General features: G+C 45.1%; 1 protein-coding gene across 1 annotated transcript in view; it reads right to left on the bottom strand.

The window, feature by feature from the left end:
- Positions 1-13683: 13683 nt before the first annotated feature.
- Positions 13684-25978, bottom strand: part of AMPD1 (adenosine monophosphate deaminase 1) — a 147246-nt gene continuing 134951 nt past the window's right edge. The window contains exons 12-15 of the mRNA XM_088446290.1: positions 21816-21936; positions 19672-19845; positions 16532-16642; positions 13684-14953 (exon numbers count right to left, since the gene is read on the bottom strand). Of these exons, the coding sequence (XP_088302416.1) occupies positions 14795-14953; positions 16532-16642; positions 19672-19845; positions 21816-21936 (565 nt within the window). The 3' untranslated portion in view covers positions 13684-14794. The remainder of the gene's footprint in view (positions 14954-16531; positions 16643-19671; positions 19846-21815; positions 21937-25978) is intronic.

Consider the following 25978-nt stretch of genomic DNA (forward strand, 5'->3'; position numbering starts at 1 on the left):
CTGTCCCTGCACAAACTGGCTCTACGGAGGCAAGATGTCGTCCTCATCCTCCTCATTCACCGATTCCTCACCCTCTTCAGTGTTGTGTACATCCTCATCCTCACAGAGTATTAATTCGTCAACGCTGGAATCCACCACCACAGGTCCCTTTGTACGGTATGGAGGCTGGTCTCCCTGGAAGAGTTGATAATTAATTTTTATGAACATCATCTTCTCCACATTTTGTGGAAGCAACCTCCTACGCCTTTTGCTGACAAGGTTCCCGGCTGCACTAAACACTCTTTCGGAGTGCACACTGGAGGGGGGGCAACTCAGGTAAAATAGAGCCAGTTTGTACAGGGGCCTCCAAATTGCCTCTTTTTCCTGCCAGTACATGTACGGACTGTCTGACAAGCCTACTTGGATGCTGTCACCGATGTAATCCTTTAACAAACAGACGCACGCTTGTCGCTGCTGCTTTGAGGATGCAAGTGCGGCTACTGCGCATACATTTCACACACAAACACAGAAAAAAAGATTATTTTATTTTGGTTGGAGCGCACTTTGGGGGTTACACCACCCTTTAACAGACAGACGCACGCTTGTCGCTGCTGCTTTGAGGATGCAGGTGCGGCTACTGCGCATACTTTTCACACACAAACACAGAAAAAAAGAAGATTATTTTATTTTGGTTGAAGTGCACTTTGGGGGTTACACCACCCTTTAGCAGACAGACGCATGCTTGTCGCTGCTGCTTTGAGGATGCAGGTGGAATCTAGACGGGATTTGGAACCGGGGACACACTACCTCCATCAATTGTCTAAATCCCACTGCACTAATGGCGGATACCGGACGCACGTCTAACACCAACATAGCAGTCAAGGCCTCAGTTATACGTTTTGCTTCAGGATGACTGCTGTCGTACTTCATCCTCCTCGCTAAGGACTGTTGGAGGGTCAATTGTTTAGTAAAAGTAGTGATGTTCCTACTTCCTCTCTGGGATGATGAACAACTCCCAGCAGCAGCAACAGCACTAGGAGGAAATGGTTCTTGATCTTTCCCTATTTTATATTTATCGGAGAAAGTTTGGTCCTCCATTTATGTTATATTGATATATACGTGTGGCTAAGGCGCACACAAACACAGAAAATATTTTTTTATTTTTGTTGGAGACTAGTGCACTTTGTGGGTTACACCACCCTTTAAGAAATGAGCCAGCCGGCCCTTTACTTATGGGACACAGGCGCACGCTTGGCGCTGCTCCTTTGTTGATGCACGTGCAGCCACAGTGCACACAATTCACAAACACAGAAAATATTTTTTTATTTTGTTCGGGGTGCCCTTTGGGGGTTACAGCACCCTTTAACGGACAAGCCAGCTGGCCCTTTACTTATGGGACACAGGCGCACGCTTGGCGCTGCTCCTTTGTTGATGCACGTGCAGCCACAGTGCACACAATTCACAAACATAGAAAATATTTTTTAATTTTGTTCGGAGTGCCCTTTCCGGGTTACAGCACCCTTTAATGGTCAAGCCAGCCGGCCCCTTACTTATGACACAGGCGCACACTTGGCAGTACTTTGTTGATGCACGTGCGGCTACTGCGCACACAATTCACAAACACAAAAAAATATATATTTTTATTTTGTTTGGAGTGCCCTTTGGGGGTTACAGCACCCTTCAATGGACAAGCCATCCGGCCCTTTACTTATGGGACACAGGCGCACACTAGGCGCTGCTCCTTTGTTGATGCACGTGCAGCCACAGTGCACACAATTCACAAACACAGAAAATATTTTTTGATTTTGTTTGGAGTGCACTTTGGGGGTTACAGCACCCTTTAACGGTCAAGCCATCTGGCCCTTTACTTATGACACAGGCGCACACTTGGCACTACTTTGTTGATGCACGTGCGGCTACTGCGCACACAATTCACAAACACAAAAAAATATATATTTTTCTTTTGTTTGGAGTGCACTTTGGGGGTTACAGCACCCTTTAACGGTCAAGCCATCTGGCCCTTTACTTATGACACAGGCGCACACTTGGCACTACTTTGTTGATGCACGTGCTGCTACTGCGCACACAATTCACAAACACAAAAAAATATATATTTTTCTTTTTTTTGGAGTGCACTTTGGGGGTTACAGCACCCTTTAACGGTCAAGCCAGCTGGCCCTTTACCTATGACACAGGTGCACGCTTGGCGCTACTTTGTTGATACACGTGCGGCTACTGCGCACACAATTCACAAACACAAAAAAATATATTTTTTTCTTTTTTTTGGAGTGCACTTTGGGGGTTACAGCACCCTTTAACGGTCAAGCAAGCCGGCCCTTTACCTATGACACAGGCGCACGCTTGGTGCTACTTTGTTGATGTACGTTCGGCTACTGCGCACACAATTCACAAACACAAAAAAATATATATATTTTTTGCACTTGGGGGGAGCACCCCTGATGGACAGAGCACCCCCTGGACAACACTACAGCACCCCTTTAGGACTGGGACACTGCACAGGACTTTGGAGTGGACCCAGCCCCTATGGACAACTGACTGCACAACACAGTCCAGCCAGCCCCTATGGACTTTGGAGGAGTGGACACAGCCCCTATGGACAACAGCAGCACAGCACAACACAGCCAGCCCCTATGGACTTTGGAGGAGTGGACACAGCCCCTATGGACAACAGCAGCACAGCACAACACAGCCAGCCCCTATGGACTTTGGAGGAGTGGACACAGCCCCTATGGACAACAGCAGCACAGCACAACACTACACTACACTACACAGCCCAGCCAGCCCTACCTCCCACCCTCCCTCTTCACTGTCCACAGCCGAGTGAGAAAATGGCGCCGACACGGGTACCTTATATAGAATCCAAAACCCGCGAGACCCGGAAGGCGGGATGATGCCGTTTTGCCTCGATTTCAGATACGAGTCAGGCGGGAAAAGTCGAGCCTGACTCGGATTGGCCTCGATCGGGGGGCTCGTAGGGGTTCGGATTTCAGAAATCCGAACCTGCTCACCCCTACCTATCACCTACCAAACCTGTCCCTGCACACTTACCCTGTCACCTACCATACACTCACCCTATCACCTACCAAACCTGTCCCTGCACACTTACCCTGTCACCTACCATACACACCCCCTATCACCTACCAAACCTGTCCGTTCACACACTCCCTATCACCTACCATACATTCACCCTATCACCTACCAAACCTGTCCCTGCACACTTACCCTGTCACCATACACTCACCCTATCACCTACCAGACCTGTCCCTGCACACTTACCCTGTCACCTACCATACACTCACACTATCACCTACCAGACCTATCCCTGCACACTTACCCTGTCACCTACCATACACACCCCCTATCATGTACCAAACCTGTCCGTTCACACACTCCCTATCACCTACCATACATTCACCCTATCACCTACCAAACCTGTCCGTGCACACTTACACTGTCACCTACCATACACTCACCCTATCACCTACCAGACCTGTCCCTGCACACTCACCCTGTCACCTACCATACTCTCACAATATCACCTACCAAACCTGTCCCTGCACACTTACCCTGTCATCTACCATACACCAAAATTGGTTCCTGTGGGCCATTTTTTTTTTCCTATGGGGGCAAATGTGTTTTATTATTTCCCATGAGGAGCAATGAGTTTTTTTCCCTGTGGAAGCCAATGTTGTATGTTTTTCAATATTAAAAATAGAAAAAGTATTAATTATGGAGGTGGCCAGGGCTGCCATCAGGAATTGTGGGGCCCGGGACTAACAAAAATAGGCAGGGCCCCCCGAAAGCCCCCACTCAAGCCCCCCTTCCCCCACTGGCTAGGAGAAAGCAGTACCCTAGCCAGTTCCACTCCCCACATCTACAACAACTGACAGTGACATGCTGCAATAATAAAAGATTAATTACACTTACCTGTTTTGGCTGCAGTCTCTGGCTCCTCAGTCCTCACAGCGCGGCTCCATTCTCATTCGGTGGCGCAGCGCTGGTGACGTCATGACGTCTTGCAGCGCTGGCTCACAAGTTGCGGCAGGTAGGAGTCTCAGAACGTGGCGGAGAGCTAGTGGCGTTGGGTGATAGTAGTGGGCGGCTCGCTCTTAGGAGCGGGCCCTCGGCCGGGCCTGTCACTGTCACACTCTATAGAGGTAGCGGGCGGCGATGGTGGTAATAGGAGCAAGCAGGCAGTCACACTTCTATTGTGTGGCTGCAGCAGCAGAGGGTAGTAGCGGGCGTGCCCCCTTAGTGTTCGGACCCGGGACTCCAGACCCGGCAGTCCCCCCCTGATTGCGGCCCTGGAGGTGGCAGTGAAGGGGGGAGTGCTGTGTGGTGGACAATGAAAGGGACAGTGAGTGCTCTGAGGTGGACAGTGGGTGATGTTAGGGGGGCAGTGAGGGAGTCAATGAGTGAGCTGTGAGGGGTCAGTGTTATATGGAAGGAACTGGCAGTGAGACAACTGTGGAGAGGGCAATCAGGGACATATGCAAGGGCAATGAGACAACAATGGATGGGGTAATCAAGCGATATGGAGGGAGGGGGCAATGAAACAGCTATGGAAGGGGCCAGTAATGTAGATATCGGCAGGGAGAGGGCAGGCTGGCAGTTGCAGATTCAGGGGGAGGGATCTAAATTATTTGACACCTTTAAATGCAAGTACTTATTCCCCATCTCTTTTCCAGACAGGTCTGAAACTTTCCAAGATTTAGACAACTATCAACGGAGCTTAGAAAACCAGCTGGCAGGTTGGACAAATATTGTCTTGGCCTTGGTTATTGTATGCACTCAGCATGATGAAAACGAGGACATGGCTCGTGGGTATGGTTTTTCCCTGTGAAGCCACGCCCTTGCTATAAGGACACACCCTACACACCTACGCTATATGCTGGGGCCCATGCATTGCAAAGTGTATTCATGTCTGTACCAGTAACGTCTGCCAGATTTACTGTATGGCACGCTAATGCACTTACAGCCATGTTTTAAAATATTTGTTTTTATAGCAAAATAAGCATTCACTATTAGGGCTGTATAAAATAAAAAACAATTTTCCAAAGACAGCAATCCAATCGCCATCATAATTACAGTATTTTCCACTGCATCTTCTATTGCAAAATTGACTATACAGCAGACAGTCAGGGATTTGTGGGCAGCACAGACGGTGTAATGGTTAGCATTACTGCCTCACAGCACTGAGGTCTTGGGTTCGATTCCCACCACAACCATATCTGTGGGGAGTTTGTATATTCTCCCTGTTTGCTTCCTTCCACACTCCAAAAGTATACTGGTAGGTTAATTGGATCTTAACAAAATTAATAGGGAATACAGGTTGTAAGCCTCACTGGGGCAGGGACTGATGTGAATGGCCAATTATTCTCTGTAAAGTGCTGAGGAATATGTGTGCGCTATATAAATATCTAGTAATAATTAATTTGCAGTTTTACAGTAGCTGAAGAGCCACAGGTTACTGACTTCTAATGAACAGCTTAAAAAACCTTGCGCCCAATTTTGGATTAACGTGTATATGCGTGCTCCCGATACCCGCAGTATCCAAATTAAAAAAAGTGGTTGCAGAGTTTTCAGAGCTGAAAACCCCGCGCCGCGTGAAAAAAAAAGAAAAACATTTTACACTTACCTGCCCTGGGGTCTCCGCGGCTCCCGGTGTCCTCCTCTCCATCTTCTCACTGGAGAGGGGGCTGCTGGGAGTCCCGGAAGCTGCTGGGAGGCTCCAGGGGCTGGTGGGAGGAGCAAGGGCTGCTGGGAGATGTAGTTCTTCCAGCACCCTTTACGGGGGGGTACACAGACACTGACACTGGGGGTGCCACACACACCGGGGGTCACACACACCACACTCATACACACACACTCACTCATACACACTAACAAACACTCACACACACTGACATACTCACCCTGCTACAGAAGACCCGGCTTCCGACGCTGGATGCAGAAGACAGCGTTGCAGAAGGTAAGTAATTAAGGACTAATTAAGCAAATTGGAAACCTCCAATTGCTTAATTAGTTCTCAGGGGGGGTGCCGTCTGATGATTCCTAAAATTAACAATTTTAGGAAATAATATCACATTTGCTCTGGATGTGCGACAATAAAAAACTCCAATGGGCTCAAAATAGAAAAAAACACGCACCTAATTGAATAGCAAAAATCCCGCACCTGCAGGAAAAACCTCACAGGTGCGGGATTTTTGCTTTTCTCGCCCCCAATTGAATATGCCCCTTAGTATTCAATCCTGCAGCTTTTTCCAAGTTGTGCTAAACACAAAGCATACCTCCCTACAGGGCCGGATTAAGGTCTGTGGGGGCCCCTGGGCAACAAACGTGTGGGTGCCCCTAACAATAAAACATTGCTGCTACTGTTGGCACCTAGCATCAGACAGCAGCTCTCTCCCTCCCTGGAGCTGACTCAAGTCCAGGGGGCAGTGACACTTGCGGTACCGTGTTACCTGCTATTATAATCAACAAAACACACCTGTTTACCTCTTTAGGGGTGCTCACATTAAAGTCCACCCCATAAGCCATGCACAGACACCGGTATCTTGGGGATGCTCACATTACACCCCACCCCATAAGGCATGTACAGGTACATTAGGGGTGCTCACATTGCACCCCCACACCATAAGCCATTCACAGACACCGGTATCTTGGGGATGCTCACATTACACCCCTACCCCATAAGGCATGCACAGGTACATTAGGGGTGCTCACATTGCACCCCCACACCATAAGCCATTCACAGACACCGGTATCTTGGGGTTGCTCACATTACATCCCCACCGCATAAGCATAGTTGCCTACTTTTGAAAAAGCATTTCAGGGAGATTGTGAAAGCAGCACCTATGAGCACAGTGGTAAAGTGGGCGTGTACTGCTACATCTGAGAGGCGTGTCATAAAATTGATTTACATCCAAATGTAAATGAGCCCCAAAGCAGTTAGTAAGATCTACTTGTTGATGAAAATACACTGATACTTCTCAGAAAATACATGTAAGCATTGGGATCATTGTGCCTTATAACTAGGGGTGAGCGGGTTCGGATTTCTGAAATCCGAACCCCCCCGAGCCCCCCCGATCCGAGTCCGATCCGAGTCAGGCTCGACTTTTCCCGCCTGACTCGGATTCTGAAATCGAGGCAAAACGTCATCTTCCCGCCTTCCGAGTCTCGCGGGTTTTGGATCCTATATAAGGTACCCACGTCGGCGCCATTTTCTCACTCGGCTGTGGACAGTGAAGAGGGAGGGTGGGAGTTAGGGCTGTGTAGTGTAGTGTAGTGTAGTGCTGCTGTTGTCCACTACTTCAAAGTCCATAGGGGCTGGCTGTGTTGTGCTGTGCTGCTGTTGTTAATAGGGGCTGTGCCCACTACTTCAAAGTCCATAGGGGCTGGCTGGACTGTGTTGTGCAGTCAGTTCTCCATAGGGGCTGTCCACTCCAAAGTCCTGTGCAGTGTCCCAGTCCTAAAGAGGTGCTGTAGTGTTGTCCAGGGGGTGCTCTGTCCATCAGGGGTGCTCCCCCCAAGTGCTAAAAAAATAATATATTTTCTGTGTTTGTGAATTGTGTGCGCAGTAGCCGCACGTGCATCAACAAAGTAGTGCCAAGCGTGCGCCTGTGTCATAAGTAAAGGGCCGGCTGGCTTGACCGTTAAAGGGTGCTGTAACCCCCGAAAGTACACTCCAGTCCAAACCAAAAAAAAATTATTTTCTGTGTTTGTGAATTGTGTGCGCAGTAGCCGCACGTGCATCAACAAAGTAGTGCCAAGCGTGCGCCTGTGTCATAAGTAAAGGGCCGGCTGGCTTGACCGTTAAGGGTGCTGTAACCCCCGAAAGTACACTCCAGTCCAAACCAAAAAAAAAATTATTTTCTGTGTTTGTGAATTGTGTGCGCAGTAGCTGCACATGCATCAACAAAGTAGTGCCAAGCGTGCGCCTGTGTCATAAGTAAAGGGCCAGCTGGCTTGACCGTTAAGGGTGCTGTAACCCCTGAAAGTACACTCCAGTCCAAACCAAAAAAAAAATTATTTTCTGTGTTTGTGAATTGTGTGCGCAGTAGCCGCACGTGCATCAACAAAGTAGTGCCAAGCGTGCGCCTGTGTCATAAGTAAAGGGCCGGCTGGCTTGACCGTTAAGGGTGCTCTAACCCCCGAAAGTACACTCCAGTCCAAACCAAAAAAAAAATTATTTTCTGTGTTTGTGAATTGTGTGCGCAGTAGCCGCACGTGCATCAACAAAGTAGTGCCAAGCGTGCGCCTGTGTCATAAGTAAAGGGCCAGCTGGCTTGACCATTAAAGGGTGCTGTAACCCCCAAAGTACACTCCAGTCCAAACCAAAAAAAAATTTATTTTCTGTGTTTGTGAATTGTGTGCGCAGTAGCCGCACGTGCATCAACAAAGTAGTGCCAAGCGTGCGCCTGTGTCATAAGTAAAGGGCCGGCTGGCTTGACCGTTAAAGGGTGCTGTAACCCCCGAAAGTACACTCCAGTCCAAACCAAAAAAAAAATTATTTTCTGTGTTTGTGAATTGTGTGCGCAGTAGCCGCACGTGCATCAACAAAGTAGTGCCAAGCGTGCGCCTGTGTCATAAGTAAAGGGCCGGCTGGCTTGACCGTTAAAGGGTGCTGTAACCCCCAAAGTACACTCCAGTCCAAACCGAAAAAAAATTATTTTCTGTGTTTGTGAATTGTGTGCGCAGTAGCCGCACGTGCATCAACAAAGTAGTGCCAAGTGTGCGCCTGTGTCATAAGTAAAGGGCCGGCTGGCTTGACCGTTAAAGGGTGCTGTAACCCCCGAAAGTACACTCCAGTCCAAACCAAAAAAAAAATTATTTTCTGTGTTTGTGAATTGTGTGCGCAGTAGCCGCACGTGCATCAACAAAGTAGTGCCAAGCGTGCGCCTGTGTCATAAGTAAAGGGCCGGCTGGCTTGACCGTTAAAGGGTTCTGTAACCCCCAAAGTACACTCCAAACCAAAAAAATATATATTTTCTGTGTTTGTGACTTGTGTGCACTGTGGCTGCACGTGCATCAACAAAGGAGCAGCGCCAAGCGTGCGCCTGTGTCCCATAAGTAAAGAGCCAGCTGGCTCATTTCTTAAAGGGTGGTGAAACCCACAAAGTGCACTACTCTCCAGCAAAAATAAAAAAATATTTTCTGTGTTTGTGTGCGCTTTAGCCGCACGTATATATATCAATATAACATAAATGGAGGACCAAACTTTCTCTGATAAAAATAAAATAGGGAAAGATCAAGAACCACTTCCTACTAGTGCTGTTGCTGCTGCTGGGAGTTGTTCATCATCCCAGAGAGGAAGTAGGAACATCACTACTTTTACTAAACAATTGACCCTCCAACAGTCCCTAGCGATGAGGATGAAGTACGACAGCAGTCATCCTGAAGCAAAACGTATAACTGAGGCCTTGACTGCTATGTTGGTGTTAGACGTGCGTCCGGTATCCGCCATTAGTGCAGTGGGATTTAGACAATTGATGGAGGTAGTGTGTCCTCGGTTCCAAATCCCGTCTAGATTCCACCTGCATCCTCAAAGCAGCAGCGACAAGCGTGCGTCTGTCTGTTAAAGGGTGGTGACACCCTCAAAGTGTGCTACACAAACAATTAAAATATTGTTCTTTTTTTTTCTGTCTTTGTGAAATGTGTGGGCTGTAGCCGCACCTGCATCCTTAAAGCAGCAGCGACAAGCGTGCGTCTGTCTGTTAAAGGGTGGTGACACCCTCAAAGTGTGCTACACAAACAATTAAAATATTGTTCTTTTTTTTTCTGTCTTTGTGAAATGTGTGGGCTGTAGCCGCACCTGCATCCTTAAAGCAGCAGCGACAAGCGTGCATCTGTCTGTTAAAGGGTGGTGACACCCTCAAAGTGTGCTACACAAACAATAAAAATATTCTTCTTCTTTTTTCTGTCTTTGTGAATTGTGTGGGCTGTAGCCGCACTTGCATCCTCAAAGCAGCAGCGACAAGCGTGCGTCTGTCTGTTAGAGGGTGGTGTAACCCTCAAAGTGTGCTCCACAAACAATAAAAATATTCTTTTTTTTTTTCTGTCTTTGTGAATTGTGTGGGCTGTAGCCGCACTTGAATCCTCAAAGCAGCAGCGACAAGCGTGCATCTGTCTGTTAAAGGATTACATCGGTGACAGCATCCAAGTAGGCATGTCAGACAGTCCGTACCTGTACTGGCAGGAAAAAGAAGCAATTTGGAGGTCCCTGTACAAACTGGCTCTATTTTACCTGAGTTGCCCCCCCTCCAGTGTGTACTCCGAAAGAGTGTTTAGTGCAGCCGGGAACCTTGTTAGCGAAAGGCGTAGGAGGTTGCTTCCACAAAATGTGGAGAAGATGATGTTCATAAAATGAATGATCAACTCTTCCAGGGAGACCAGCCTCCAGAACGTACAGAGGGACCTGTGGTTCCAGCAGGGACGAATTAATACTCTGTGAGGATGAGGATGTACATAACACTGAAGAGGGTGAGGAATCTGTGGATGAGGAGGATGAGGACGACTTCTTGCCTCCGTAGAGCCAGTTTGTGCAGGGACAGATTAATTGCCAGCTTGTTTTGTGGGGGCCCAAACGAACCAATCATTTCAGCCACAGTTGTGTGGCAGACCCTGGCGCTGAAATGATTGGTTTGTTAAAGTGTGCATGTCCTGTTTATACAACATAAGGGTGGGTGGGAGGGCCCAAGGACAATTCCATCTTGCACCTCTTTTTTTTCTTTGCATTATGTACAGTTTGGGGCCTAGTTTTTCAATGCCATCCTGTCTGCCACTGCAGTTTCACGCCTAGATGGGTCACGTGTTTGTGCCGCCCACTCGTGTCGCTTAGCATAGTCATCCAGCTACCTCGGTGCAACCTTTTGGACATAAAAACACTATTGTGAGGTGTGAGGTATTCAGAATAGACTGGAAATGAGTGGAAATTAAGGTTATTGAGGTTAATAATAGCATAGGAGCAGAAAAACCTACAAATTCTGTGATTTTAGCTGTTTTTATGCTTTTTTTCAAAAAAATACAGATCCAAAACACAAAACCCAGAACCCAAAACACGGAAGGGTGGTTTTGGCAAAACCAATCCAGATCCAAAACACGAAGAAAGATCCAGATCCAAAACCAAAACACAAAACACGAAAAGTGGCCGGTGCACACCCCTACTTATAACCAATGCAGGGAAATTATACTAATGATCCCATTTGAATGTATATATCTCTGTTTTTTCTTTTATATAACAGCTTCATAATGGGGGTAAGGTGAAACGAGGGAGATTGGTAGTCTCGTCAGGGAGACAGGGAGATTGCTGCTATTTCAGGGAGTCTCCCTGACAATGAGGGAGAGTTGGCAAGTATGCCCATAAGGCATGCACAGGTACATTAGGGGTGCTCACATTGCACCCCCACCCCATAAGCCATGCACAGACACCAGTATCTTGGGGTTGCTCACATTACACCCCCACCCCATAAGGCATGCACAGGTACATTAGGGGTGCTCACATTGCACCCCCACCCCATAAGCCATGCACAGACACTGGTATATTGGGGATGCTCACATTACAGCCCACCCTTAGCCATGCAAAGGTACATTAATGGTGCTCACATTGCACCCCCACACCATAAGCCCTGCACAGACACTGGTACATTAGGGGTGCCCACATTGCACCCCCAGCTCATAAGCCATGTACAGACACTGGTATATTGGGGGTGCTCGCATTACATATCCAGCCCATGAGCCATTCAGACCAACGTGATTCGACAGTCTTTTAAAAAAAACAGCTGCTCTCAATGGCAGAAGAGTGGGAACTGTGTGCGTCATCCTTACACTAAAGAGCGAGAGCTTGGGAGGTGCTGGGCATGCCCCCGAATTGACGCTTCCTTTTCATGCACACACGCAATGTTCTTGGTATCCTCTCACAAATGGTGTGAAGTATACACAGTGCTTCATTTATCTTTAGAAACCATTCCAGTTAAAGGGTGCAAATTTTCTCCTGGACAAATCATGTTGGAAGGAATGCAAGGGGTACAAATGCATATCCAGGACAAATACTCCTTTTTCCATGTAGCAAATAAATACTGGGCAGCTTTATTTTAACACTGAGATTATGTCTCCTCTTCTGCACACTAAGGGATATATTTACTAATGTGAGGGTTTTTAGAAGTAGAGTTGTTGCCATTAGCAGCCAATCATATTCTAGCTATTATCTTCTAGAAGGGACTAGACAAATGATAAGTAGAATCTGATTAGTCGCTATGGGCAACAACTCTACTTCTAAAAACCTGCACTTTAGTAAATATACCCCTGAGGCTGCCCCTTCTGCTCTGCGACAAAGGCAAAATTGCTATCTGGATTTGCTCCTAACAAAGTGCGGCTCAAGGTGTTTGAATCTGAAGTCAGAAACGGAGGAAGAATATATGATAGCTACAGATTTGATTGAGCCTCAGAAAACAGCCGCCACCCGCATCAAATACTTAATACCCTAATTGCACAATAACTATTTTTGTCTAGACACTTAGGGCTCTATTTACTACAATCCGCATATTGAATGCGGATTGTAGTGTGATATTACAGAGTGAATTCGCATTGCGAATTCAGGCAATATCACAGGGATTTACTATAAATCCCTTGCAGGGACAGAGCTTGCGATAAAGCTCTGTCCCTGCGGATCCCATCCGCACTCTAGTCGCGGTATTTTCTGAAAAAATACCACGACTAAGAGCCCGCGCATGCGCCGACCCACCGTCGCTGCTACCCCCCACCGACACTAAGCCCCGCCCCCCACGATCGCGGACCCCCGCGACCCCCTTCCTCCCTTCATTACACTTACCTGCATCCTCCTGGCCTCCGGTGATCTTCTCCGGGCTTCCCGATCAGGTGATCTTCCATACTGCACTGGGACCCGATCACCTGATGACCGGGCAGCAGTGCACTGTGGGAGACCAGCTGACCGGAGAGGAGCCATCACCGGAGGCCCGATCACCGGTCCCTGGAGTCAGGTAAGTAAAAAAAAAAGTTTCAATTTTTTTTTTTTTAAAGCAATCAGCTTGTGGTCTGTTTAGACCACATAGCTGATTACTGGTACCGGCTCCCGCCTCTGCTCTCCCCGTTAGAGCAGAGTGGGAGACCCTGGATAACGCCACCTCCAGGTGGCGTTATTATCACAGGGCTTCCCTCGGTATTTTTTTACAATTTATTTTTAGTAACTATGGTCGGATCACATTTCCCATTACAGTTATGGGAAATGCGATCTGCTTTACTAAAAATAAGTGATACCTAGGGGTTGGAGTAGAATTGTACTAATTCTACTCCAATTGCCCTGTAATAACTACAGGTGAAACTAAAATAATGTGAAAAGGGTGTGAAAACACCCTTTTTCACTTTATTTTAGTAAAAATAATGTTAATAAATAGAGCCCTTACTCATGATGGTGGGTTACATTACAATAGTGACAAAGCTATCAAGAGAAAGTTATTATTCACTTGTGTTCCTCTTTCATAATTCATAATGTGACCGTTAAATGCTCTTTGCTATTGCTTAAATTCAGTGTCTGTTTTAATGTCTGTTTGGTGACCCTGCATCCTATTTTACTGTGCAAACTTCCATTTATAGTTGTTGGGTGCAGTCATATGGAAGGAAATGGGAGGTCCTGTATGAGAAAGGAAGGGTGCTCGAGACTTCACATATGATGTATTCAGTTTATTGCTGATGACTTGAATTGTACAGTAGGATGAGATCATAACATTAAATTTGTAACAAACCAAAAACGTGAAACCACCCCCCGATAAAAGAACAACAAAAACAGGATGACCCATACTTGTTCAGTGAGGAGAATTAGTGGCATATTATGAAGTTGTAAACTAAATACCAATAATTAGACTAATTCAGAGTCGCATGTAAGCCGGATGCAGTTACTTCTCCCACTGCATACATGGAAATGTGTATATATTCCTGTATGCTGAGTTGTACACATATATGCGACTGCACCACCCTTAACCATATGCTTGTACAAATGTGCATCATCATTATCAGCTCACTCTTGCACTACTACTGTACAGTACCTGCTGCAAGAGATACCTGGGCAGCACAGATGGTGTAATGGTTAGCATTACTACCTCACAGCACTGAGGTCATGGGTTTGATTCCCACCACAGCCCCGTACTTGCATGGGTTTCCTCTGGGTGCTCCAGTTTCTCTTCCACACTCCGAAGATATACTGGTAGGCTAATTGGCTCCCAACAAACAATTAACCCTAGTATGTGAGTGTGTGCATGTACATGTGATAGGTAATATAGATTGCCACAATATTCTCTGTTAAGTGCTGCTGAATATGTGTGAACTATATAAATAACTGGTAATAAATAATACCATCAGTTGAAGATGCACTCAGTGGTACACTCAGCTCGGGGGAATGAGCAGCGCTAAAAATCGCAAAATCCGTCCGCAAACTGGAATTGCGTGCAGCTCTGAATCAGTTCCAATTGTAAATTTAAGCTTAAAAACCAGATCGATTATCACATGACAAATGTACACCTAATTTATTAAAAGAACTAAGTAATGATTTAGAAATAGATGATAATAGTGTTAAAAAATAACATGGCACTTCTACTAAGAGACTGAAGTTGAATAAAATATTAAGACCAGCGACGTTTCAGCCTACGATACAGCTTACATACTGTATAATATAAAGTCCTTTTCATATAGACCACTGAGAATTATGGTTCATATTCCTCAGACCTAGCTTTAAGCATCTTCAGCAATTTACTATGAAGCTATCACAGGCCTGTAGACTTCCTTATTCTGCAGTCTTTAAAGCTTGGAGGACCAGATTGAGCTCGTAGCACCAGGTCTCATATCTGTAGGCCATCCTTATCTGAGCCACGTTGGTCTTGCGGATATCATTGCCGTGCGGCCCTTCCTTGTGATAGTCAGCACCAAGAAAATTTACCTTTTCCTAAACAAGTAAAGCATATGAACTGTAAATATAATGATGACAACATTTTGCAACATCCTCGTTCATTTTAAAGTGCCTTTGCTTCCATTTTACCCTTTCCAAATACATCTTCAGGTCGCCTCTACATGCAGCTCAATCTGACAATCTCAGTGCAGCTCAATCTGATAAATCTTTGTTCATTTGTTAGATTGCACAATGTGTATGCACTATATCATTTGTCCGGGAGTTCAAGGGAAATCTGGAAGACCATTACATCGTTTGCTGGTTGTCTAACGTGTACCTGCCTTACATGAATGTTCACTCTGTGTTTTGTAGTTGTATTCAAATTTTTATTAAACTGATCACAGACAGTATTGAAAATGTATATTTAATGTGTGGTTATATTTTTATTATTATTATTATTATTATTATTATTATTATTATTATATTGGACTATCTTAAATATGCCTATATGATTAAACAAATAAGTGTGTTAAAAGCAGTCAATCGTACCTATTGTTTAGTATCCCTTTACATTTGTTTAATGCAAATTTTTCAAGACTAATGTATAATATTACTCTCATTATAGAATGTGATTGATGGAGCTGTTTGGACAGCTGCTTTGGCTCTGTGGAAGCTCTTGTATCAACTTTATTAAACCATTTGTGCAGTGAGTTTTATTCTTTCCAATTTCTGTAGGCCGTTAGCACTGAAGAGGTGACCACTCCAGCACAGGAAAACAAGTTGGGCCTCCCTAGTAGGAGTTTCTGGGGCAATATAGCCACACCGCTACTCATCAAACACATGATCACCTAAAAATATCATGGGCCGATCCTCCCTAGATCTGAGTCACAGCACACCTCCCAATTTTTTGGCACTCTGGCAGTGCTGTAGGTTAAGTCTTGTCCTTTTACCTTTAATGGGAGCTGATTGAGTTCTTATAGCTACAGATGTGTTCTCATTCATCTAGCGTTTTTGCTCCATATGGCACAAGTCAGTCGACGTGACTTAGCCGCTCTGCCATGGGTAGTGATTTGTACTTTTCCTACATTTTGTGTCTTAAGCAAACCATTGCCACATACCAAGTCGCTCACAGTGTACCAGGCTCCCTAGATTAGTACTTTTGTGGCAAAGGAATTAGTATAAAGTCTCAGATTAAGCATACTGATATTTGACGTGAGGCATGGCATGGTTGCTCATACCCGCGTGCACTGTGGGTTCCTCCCTAGCAGTGCAGTAGACTGGCCTCAGCGCTATTTTCCTGGTGACATCTGCCTGCAGCACTGGCCAACAAGGGACTCCGGAGAGGTAAGTTTAATTATATATAGGTGCAGGGTTTGCAGTGTGGGCCCCCCTGGACTCAGGGGCCCGTGTGCACTGCACACCCTGCACCCATTATAGATATGGGTTTTACTCTATACACCAGGCATATTTTCAAGACTACCCACAAGCCCACAAATGTGGATAGGAGTTCCAGGGTGTTAAATGTTTCTAACCTTTAGGAAAGGATCTTTACCAAAAAAAAGATACCTGTTATCTATGTATAGATTCTGTTGGAATAACTATTTTTCTTGAAGAAGACCCTGATTAAGCACACACCTCATGGGACATGCCACACTGCAATACACTGCTCTTGGCGATCTCACACATGTCACAGGTGCTAAGCTTGAAGACCTGTGCAGCAATGGCGTATTCTTCCATCAGAGGCTCCTGTAGACAACAAGATCAGAGCATCATGTTAGTATAACTACTGAAATGCCGACATTAAACCAGGGTCAGGATATAGGTACATTTACAAAGTGCTCCAAAACTCTCTGTTTATCAAATAATACTCAGGGTATAAGATATACTCCAAATCTGGTGCTAGAAGGCATGTATCAGTCACCTGTGTTCTTAAAGAAATTTGGCTTACGTAAACAAATTGCCTGACATTATAAATGGTATGAATATTCTATAGATGCAATATTCTGCTGCATTTCTAGTATCTATATAGTGCCATACTCCAAGGGTGCAGCTGGAGAAAAGGGGGTAGGGTAGCAGGGCCTGTGCTCTTGGTGACAGAGAGAGCAGGGTGACAGCAGGGGATCCAGAGTTGTAGCTGCCTCAGCTGCAATGCAGGAGAGCTGGGAGGGGTTGGTCAGCCTACAGTTATAACCTCCTAGGGGCTGTGCTCTGCAGCAATAGGCTGCATGGCACCTGCCTAATCATGAACCCGTCTCCTCCTCACAGACAACAGCAGCCTTTAGCGGCTGGGTATAGTTTATTGTAGGCAATACTAAGAATAAGGGGAGTATGGGGTTAATGATTTAATGAGGTTAATTAGGATTGTGATTTTTTTTGATGAGACTGAGGGATGTAATTAACAGTTTAATGAGGTCTGTATTATATACCGGTCACTAATGCTGTCTGTAGTAAATGGCAGTCGCTAATGCTGTCTGTAGTTTATGGTGGTCATTAATGCTGTCTTAGTAAATGGAGGTCACTAATACTGCCTTTAGTATATGGTGGTCGCTAATGCTGTCTGTAGTATATGGCTGTCACTAATGCTGTCTGTAGTATATGGTGGTCGCTAATGCTGTCTGTAGTATATGGCTGTCACTAATGCTGTCTGTAGTATATGGTGGTCGCTAATGCTGTCTGTAGTATATGGCTGTCACTAATGCTGTCTGTAGAATATGGCAGTCACTAGTGCTGTCTATAGTATATTGTGGTCTCTAATGCTGCCTGTATTATATGGTTGTCACTAATGCTGTTTATAGTATATGGCAATAATGAATGCTGTCTATAGTATATGGCAATAATGAATGTTGTCCTGTAGTATATAGTGGTCACTAATGCGATCAGTAGTATATGGTGGTCACTTATGCTGTCTGTAGTAGTAGCAAAGATTAGCAGCCGCTTGTAAAAAGTAAATTAACCTACCGCCTTGCCCCTTTAAAGTACCTGGTGCCTGAAACTGGTGTCAAATTGAAAGTTGTGATGTTTCCGATGTTCCGATGGTGGTTCCGATGTTTGAAAAACGATTATTATTTTTTGCTAATCTTTAAAAAAAAAAAATCTTTTTTTTTTTAAATGAAATCATTTTGGATAAGTTGAAATAGATATTCCTCACATAATTCACTCATTAAAAAAAACATGACAATTTCAGAGCGATTTTTAGAAATAAAGAATTGTCAATTAAGTGGCTAAAAAAATTAATGACTATTTTTATGATTATTATAATCACTAGCAGTTGCCCGCAACTTCACACATGAAAAAAACGCTACTGCCAAAGTTTTTTTATTTGTGGAGTTCTAGTTGTATTGCTTTGCATAAGGGCCCTGCCATGGGAGGGGTCCATGTGACCAGCAGACTGCTGGCAGCAGTGCCATCACCCAACACTAACACCAATGTCACTATGGGGCCTATTCATTAACACTAAAATAATGTTTTTAAGGACATTTTCCTTAATTAACGTTATTTTAATATTCATGAAGTATCTTAATACAGGAGATATCACTGATTTCTCCTGGATAAGTCCCCCTGCGTTAATTTCCACACTCCCCATACATTAGTATGGGGATATGGAAATTATGGTATTCATCAAATTCCGAAAATTATGTACTTTCGGAATTTTATGGTGTTACCATACGCCACTGTGATGTGGCTAATAGTAGGTAACACTTACCTGCTTTCAGCTGGGCAGGTCCACCGGCGTCTTCCTCCGTCGCTCAGTTCCCTCCTCTGGCTCCTGTGGCTGCTCTGACACTGTGTTCTCCCAACAGAACACAATAAAGTTTAAAAAAAGAAAACTTTTTTTTTTTATTTTTTTTTAACTGTACTGTGTTCTGCTGGGAGAACACGTGTCAGCATAGCAGACGGAGCCGGAGGCTGCTGCGCGGGCAGGTAAGTTGGGGATGGGGGAGGTGAACTGCGCATGCATTGGTTTTACAGATGTAACAGCGCATGCGCAGCACTGATTCCAGCTGCGGTAAGTTAGTGTAGACAGGGATAACTATTTCCTGAAAAGCTTTCATCGCAAAAATTACAGCTTTTCAGAAAAGTTAGTTATGGAGAGGAGGAATAATGAATTCCCTCGGTAATTAGGTAGAACTCCATGCGAGTTCTAAACCTAATTACCTCCAGAGAAAGTTTAGGTATGATGAATAGGCCCCTATGTGCCCTGTGCACAGACTGCTATGTAGCCTATTCAATTTAAGTGAACTCAGGCCAAAGCACCTCTTCCCCCACCCCCTTACCGACCGTGCGCATGGTGCCACACCTATCTCTTGCATTGAAGACGTCAATAAATTTAGTTTTTGTTATTGCTCAGCTTTAATTTGATAGATTGAGATGAAACAAAGTGCAGGCTATTTCTATGAGTTTCCTCTACAAAATTATGCAGTTTTCATGAAAATCGGTTCCAAAGTTTTTGAGCCAAGTTGGAACAACGTTCTTATTATATTAGTATAGATTATCTTTAGTTTACCAAAATGTTATAATTTAATTCATTCTTGAATATTGGTTAATCTAATTAATGAAGAGCGGCCCAACTAAACACACCTTCAGCTGCAGCTTAACGATGACTTCTGTAGTCCCTGAAGTTAGTGTTAAAAATGTTTTGAATCATAAAAAAAACAAACTAAATTTGACAAATTCGGAAATGGTTTCACTCATGTCTATGTAATTGTTTACTGGTCCTTTTATGTTTAACTCTTTTATACATAATTTTAGGAAAATCTATAGCAGATTGAATTTACCTTGGTGTAATGGAACTGCATGGGGTCATCTGTGGACAGTGATATTACAAGGCCTTTTTCATGGAAATCCAGCAAGGGATTTTTGGCGTACTCCAGAAACAGACTGTTGTTACTCAAAGGGGACATAGCAATGGGGATTTTTGACAAAAAGTACAGATATTGCAACACAGGACTCTGTAAAAAAGAAGTGTTATAAATGATAAATAAAACAACACACAGCAGCATGAAATGCAAAAAAATATAAAATAGTCCTTAGTTATAAAATTAAAGTAAATGTACTTGTTGATTAGATTCAGAGATGTACCCTAATGCCACTGCAGCTGCGAAATTGTATTGAGGTGCCCATTCAAGCGATTGCATAGAAATTAGTGGGAGGGGCCTTTTGATGGGCATTAGGCTCATGGGACTTGAGGGCACAAGGCCCACTGAAGGCCGGCATTAGACCCGTGGCGCTAGATGGCACTCGGCCCTATGGTAGTCCTGATTAGCCCCACTGTTAGGTGGACATTAGGTCTGTGGTGCTGGAGGGCACTACAGGCCTAATAGTTGTCTTATAAGTCCCACTGATAGGTGGGCATTAGGCCAGTGGTGCTGGAGGGCACTAGGCCCTATAGTAGTGTTATTAGCGCCTCTGATAGGTGGGCATTAGGCCAGTGGTGCTGGAGGGCACTAGGCCCTATAGTAGTCTTATTAGCCCCATTGATAGGTGGGCATTAGGCCTTTGGTGATGAAGAGCACTAGGTTCTATAGTAGTCTTATTAGCCCACTGAGAGGTGGGAATTAGGCCAGTGGTGCTGGAGGGCACTAGGCCCTATAGTAGTCTTATTAGCCCCACTGATAGGTGGGCATTAGGCCTGTAGTGCTGGAGGACACTATGCCCAAAATTAAGTAATTTTATTAACCTCCTATTAGGTGGGCATTGGGCCCGTGGCACTGGAGGGCGCTAGGTCTTATAGTAGTATTATCAACCTCAATGTTATGCAGGCATTAGGCCAGAGTTGCTGGAGGTCAATAGACTACATCATTAGTATGGTACTTCTGTACTGTTAGACGGGCACTAGGCAAGGGGCATTCACGGACGACAAGTCCAAAATGACGGGATGAACCAAACACCCCAGTAGCTCTCAGTGTGGAGGAGCTTGTCAGGGGCCTACATCAAGTTGTGCCTTGGGTGTATTCTTGGGTGAAGGAGCTGACCGGCTTTCGTCATTGACAATGGTTAGGCCGCAGGTGCATGATTATTGCACCTGTGGCCAAACCGCTGTTAGGGGGCTCATAATGGAAAGCCAGCCGGCATAGATATAGGATGTTGAGATAGTAATGCTTGTGTATGACAATGTATGGTGGTTTTTGCTTGTCACTTGTTGTTATTATCAGGATTGTTAAGTATTGTTAGTCGAGGCTAGAACACCACACCTCAGTTGATTAGTTGTACCAGTGCTACACTAGGCTGGAGTTACTGTAGTTAAGGCCAATGTGTCATCTAGTTATGTAGTTGTTGTTTAGAGGGGTGACACATTGAGTAAATGGATAGGTAAGATAGGTGTGTGTGGTGTATTTGCAGGTGCTGGCAAGAACAACACTAAAGGTGACAAAAACAGTGCTGGTGACAATCACATTATATGTTTTTTCCTCCTAGCCTTTTTCCCTGGGCCAGTTGGTAACACTGCCCGGTAGTGCATACTCTACGTATGGGGTGACTTCGGGCCAGTGATGATCAGTCACCCACTAGGGTGAAGGTCCTTGTCACCATATTTTCCTGCTTTGTTCCTGTGTCAGTGTCACTGCGCTTACCTTTGTTTTCTTTCCTTCAAGTTTGAATGCAGCCCTGCCCAAAAAAAACCCTATCCATACCGTAGGGCCGAAAACCACTGGCTGCGAGTCCTTGGGTAACCCAGGAGAGGGCACACTAGTGCAATAGCTATTGTTACTGGGACCTTGAATGTTAATGTGAATGATGCTTATAATTTATTTTTTAACACAAACTTCATCCACTACAAATATGTATTATATTTGGATAAAAGTTATGTGCTTCTGCTGCTGCAAACAGTGGGTGAAATGACTGGGAGCTTAGAGTATCTAAAGCAAGAGTATATTCTCTCTACATTGATAAAGAAATCTGATTTATTTCTTTACAAACTTACCTTTTTCAGGTTTAAACCATGAGAAATGTTATCTGCTGTCATGAATGCTGCTAATAAGTGAGTGATAGCACCAGCTTCTCCACAGTGAGGACGGAACAGGAAAGTGTTCATTCCTCTCTCCCTTTATTGTAGGAGACATAGTAATGAATATATATTATTGATAAAAATGAAGCAAGTTTAATTACTCTCAGTTCATCACTAACAAGAAAACAAAAAGTACTCAAAGAGCAAAGAGCAAAGCTTGTCCTGCCTGCTAATGCTACGTAATGCCTATTTATATTTTTATGGTTACTTTGGTCAGTTTATTAGGACAGAACAGACTGATAATAATAACCAGGAATTCCCTGTACGATTCTCTAATTGAGTTGTCCAGTGCACTAATTTGATGATTATTTGTCTTGAGTGTTGAATGACCTATAATTCCAAGACGTAGTTTCATTACATCTTTTCACCACTTTGTAAATCTTCCCACACTACTGTATTTAGAGATAAGGGCCCTGATTAGAGCAATTTTCTCCTGGAATAAACCATGTTTCAATGCTACTGTAGCAGTACAAATGTATGTTTTTATTTGCATGCTGGGAAAATACTCATTGCTCTTTGTACGTAGCAAACAAATACCTGGGCAACTTTTGCTTTTACACTAAAATGTAGAATTAGGCTAGGACACACCATTCCCAACTATAAATCTCTCTGCCCCACCAGCAGTACCATATGGTTTAAATTGCTCCTTGTGTGCACTTCCCCCTAACTTTGATTCACACTTAAAGGGCAGAATGTAATCGGTTCTGATTTGACAAAAGAGCAGATTGTTGGTGATTTTGCAATGGCATTTAATGTGGATACTTTTTTTTAAAGGCAAAACCAACATATCACGCAGAAAGTGAGGGGGGTGCGGGCCGCACCCAGTGTGTCCCTCTCGGAGGGGGTTACACCAAAATGCTGGATCCTCTGCAGTGACAGGAGCCGAGTGCTGTAGTGTGACATTCTCTTGCAGCACCCGGCTCCTGTTCGGTGCCGGACTATAGATAGACAGTAAAAAGGTCAACAATGCCTAGACAGACACCAGATGTTAGACAGTCAATAGGTCGACTGGGAAAAAAGGTTGACAGGGACAAAAGATAGACACACTAGAGGCCAACATATAATAAGTTCGACAAGTACAAATGGTCGACTGACAAAATGTTGACATGAAAATCGTCAACACAAAAAAATGGTCAACATGATTTTTTTATTTTTTAGGGTTAGGCACTTACCGGAGGGTTAGGGTTAGGCACTTACCCCGACGGTTAGGGTTAGGCACCAGGAGGGAGGGTTAGGGTTAGGCACCAGGCGGGTTGGGGTTAAGCACTAGAAGGGACAGTTAGGGTCAAGCTCCCGAAAGGACGGTTAGGGTTAGAGTAAAGGTTAGGGCTAAACAAAATAAAAATGTGTTGACCTTTTTTGTGTCGACTGTCGACCATTTCTACCTGTTGACCTTCTTACATGTCGACCTTTAGTGTGTCAACCTTTTGTTCATGTCGACCTTTTGTCCCAGTCGTCATATGACTGTCTAACATCTGGTGCCTGTCTAGACACTGTCAATCTTTTTATTGTCTATCTGTTAATCCACACCCGCTCCTGTCATATAAGAGGAGCCAACAGTGCAGACTGCCCAGCCTCTGGGGGCAGCCCAGCATCTCCGGTGATTCTGGGCTGCCCCCAGGGTGAAATTATTGGGATCACCCTGCGAGGCCATGCCCCTTTATTTAGGCCACACCCCTTTCATCTGGGCACGCCTTCGGCACATGGGTGGTATCCAGAGTGCACACCAGGTGTCACCAGACCCGGTGACGCCTCTGCACACAAACACACAATCACACACAATAGTGTCAATTGAGACACACATTTGACATACATTTGAGTACCCTTGCAACATATCCTGGATACATCACATTATTATGCGGGTACACACTATGTTGGCTCTTATACTGTATAATCCTTTCTGAGTGATCGAATTGCAGTATGCACAGAAGCAAGTCAATCTGCTAATTGTCCAACGCTGATTACCTCCCAGCAAAGGGCGAGTATATACCTAGATGCTACATTACTCACTTTGATAGAAGACAGTGGGTATGATTCAGTACTGGACAGAATTGCAATTCCATCCTTGCAAACATGCAAAAGCAGCAGGAGGTGTATGACACGCTCTGCTACATTTGCGATCCCAGCACCGCGACCAGGTCACAGGCTAGGATAACTATTGCCACCATCGGTTGCGTTGGTGGACTGGCCGGCTTGTGAGGCCAGGAAACTGCGTCTATGGAAGCAGCCCCTGGCCTTGCCACTCCTGGAAAACAGAAAGGACACGCCCCATTTCTGGGAACGCAGGCCGTCCGCGCCCCTGCACCACCCCATAAATGCCTCTGCCAGTCAATCAGGCAGAGACATAGAAGGGGCTGCATGCGATCACGCAGGACCCATTCTGCACATTCGCATAACGGGTCCTGCACATGTGCAGATTCCAGATAGTAGCGTGCAATGCAGAATTAGCCCCAGCGTACATTATATTTTGCCATATTTATCTCTTCATTTCAGCGTTACTTGCATCTTAAATTCATTAACACAGTGAGGGAACAGTTGGACTGCTTTTGTTGCATGTAGAACTTTTATTCTGCTAGAAGAAGTGTTAAACTGCAATGCACAAAATGCATCCCCAGTATACAGCGCACGATCTGTACTCTGCCATTCAGAGTTGGTGCTAAAGGTTTCTGCATCTGGAAACAGATGTGTTATGTCTACTCAGTATGTGCATCAGAGATGTACGATCCCGCACACAGCTGCCATTCCGCATGCAGCTGCTTTGCGAAAATATGCAAATGTTGCAGACACAGGAATATGTATTGAGACACTCACTGGGGCCATCGCATATCCAAGATCGGCCATCTAAGGAGCTCTATGGTCTTGCAGAACGGCCGACTGTACTGAGACATTGGAAGCACTTTGGCCCTCATTCAGAGGCGGTCGTCAGATGCAAGTGGTCGCACTGAATCAGGGCAGCCGCTTACATCCTGATCGACCGCCTCATTGTCGATCGTTAAGCTTTGGGTTACCACCCACATCTTAACGACCGACCAGGTTGATGGTCGCGATGGTGATCACCATCGCAACCATCGGGGCTTACGACCAGACCCTAAGGTTGGGTCTGGGCACTCATAAGCCCCAGGGAGCTTTCTGTTCTGATGAAGCAGGAAGCTCCCCACTGACATCACTGATGATGTCAGTGCGGCCGCCCACAAAACGGTAGGCGTTCATAAAGGAACGCCTCCGTTTTGGAAACTACCCCCCCGGTCCGCCTACCAAACGGGGGCAGCTGTCGATCAACATCGACAGCCGCCCCTTTGGCTTGCGCACGCGCAGTGCAGCCGCTGCGCGTGTGCAGGCCTAACCATCGAGTCGGTTACGAGCGCATCAGCTCTCACGACCGACTCTGAATAAGGTCCTTTATTTGTGTAAGGGATCGCAATTGTAGGCTGAGACATGTCCTGAAAATGGTGGCAACATTTCTGCTACTCTCCATAACTGCCACCAAACTGTCTCTGTATGTCAAAGAAATCCGCACTGCGAGCGGTATCGCTAAGGTAAGTGCAAGTGTGACGCATGCACAGTCGGCCGATAATCGCTCTACTGCATAAATATCGGCATTACGTACATATGTGAATCAGGCCCTATGAACGCTCCCACTCCACAAGATGCATGAGCCAATCACTAGTGTAAACACTTCTCTACCGCAGAGGCCACCATCTTGCTCCAGTCACATACTCTGGCAAAGATCAGGGGTATCCTATCAGCAAAGAGGATTTTGCACTGCACCTCGGCTGTGTTGGTAAATGATTTGTAAAGACCATAAAGTTTACTTTTGGTAAATATAATGGCTTTTGTGGGTTTGTACAATTTTCCAGCTAATATAATTTTATGATAATCCCTGGAGTTACAGGTCAGTTGTAGTACAGATAAAGAGATTGAATCTCATTAAGCACCTGCTTTACTGGTGTATTGACAATGGGATTTATGCTACTGACAACTACTTAAAAGATAAATCAGTGGTAATAATGCTGTAAAGGCAGAACCAGTTAATAGTGTTATTATTGCAAAATAGTTCTTTTCCCACAGGGTGGATGTGG

Source organism: Taudactylus pleione, unplaced genomic scaffold (assembly GCF_031769625.1).
Source record: "Taudactylus pleione unplaced genomic scaffold, aTauple2 ptg000396l, whole genome shotgun sequence".
NCBI lineage: Eukaryota > Metazoa > Chordata > Amphibia > Anura > Myobatrachidae > Taudactylus > Taudactylus pleione.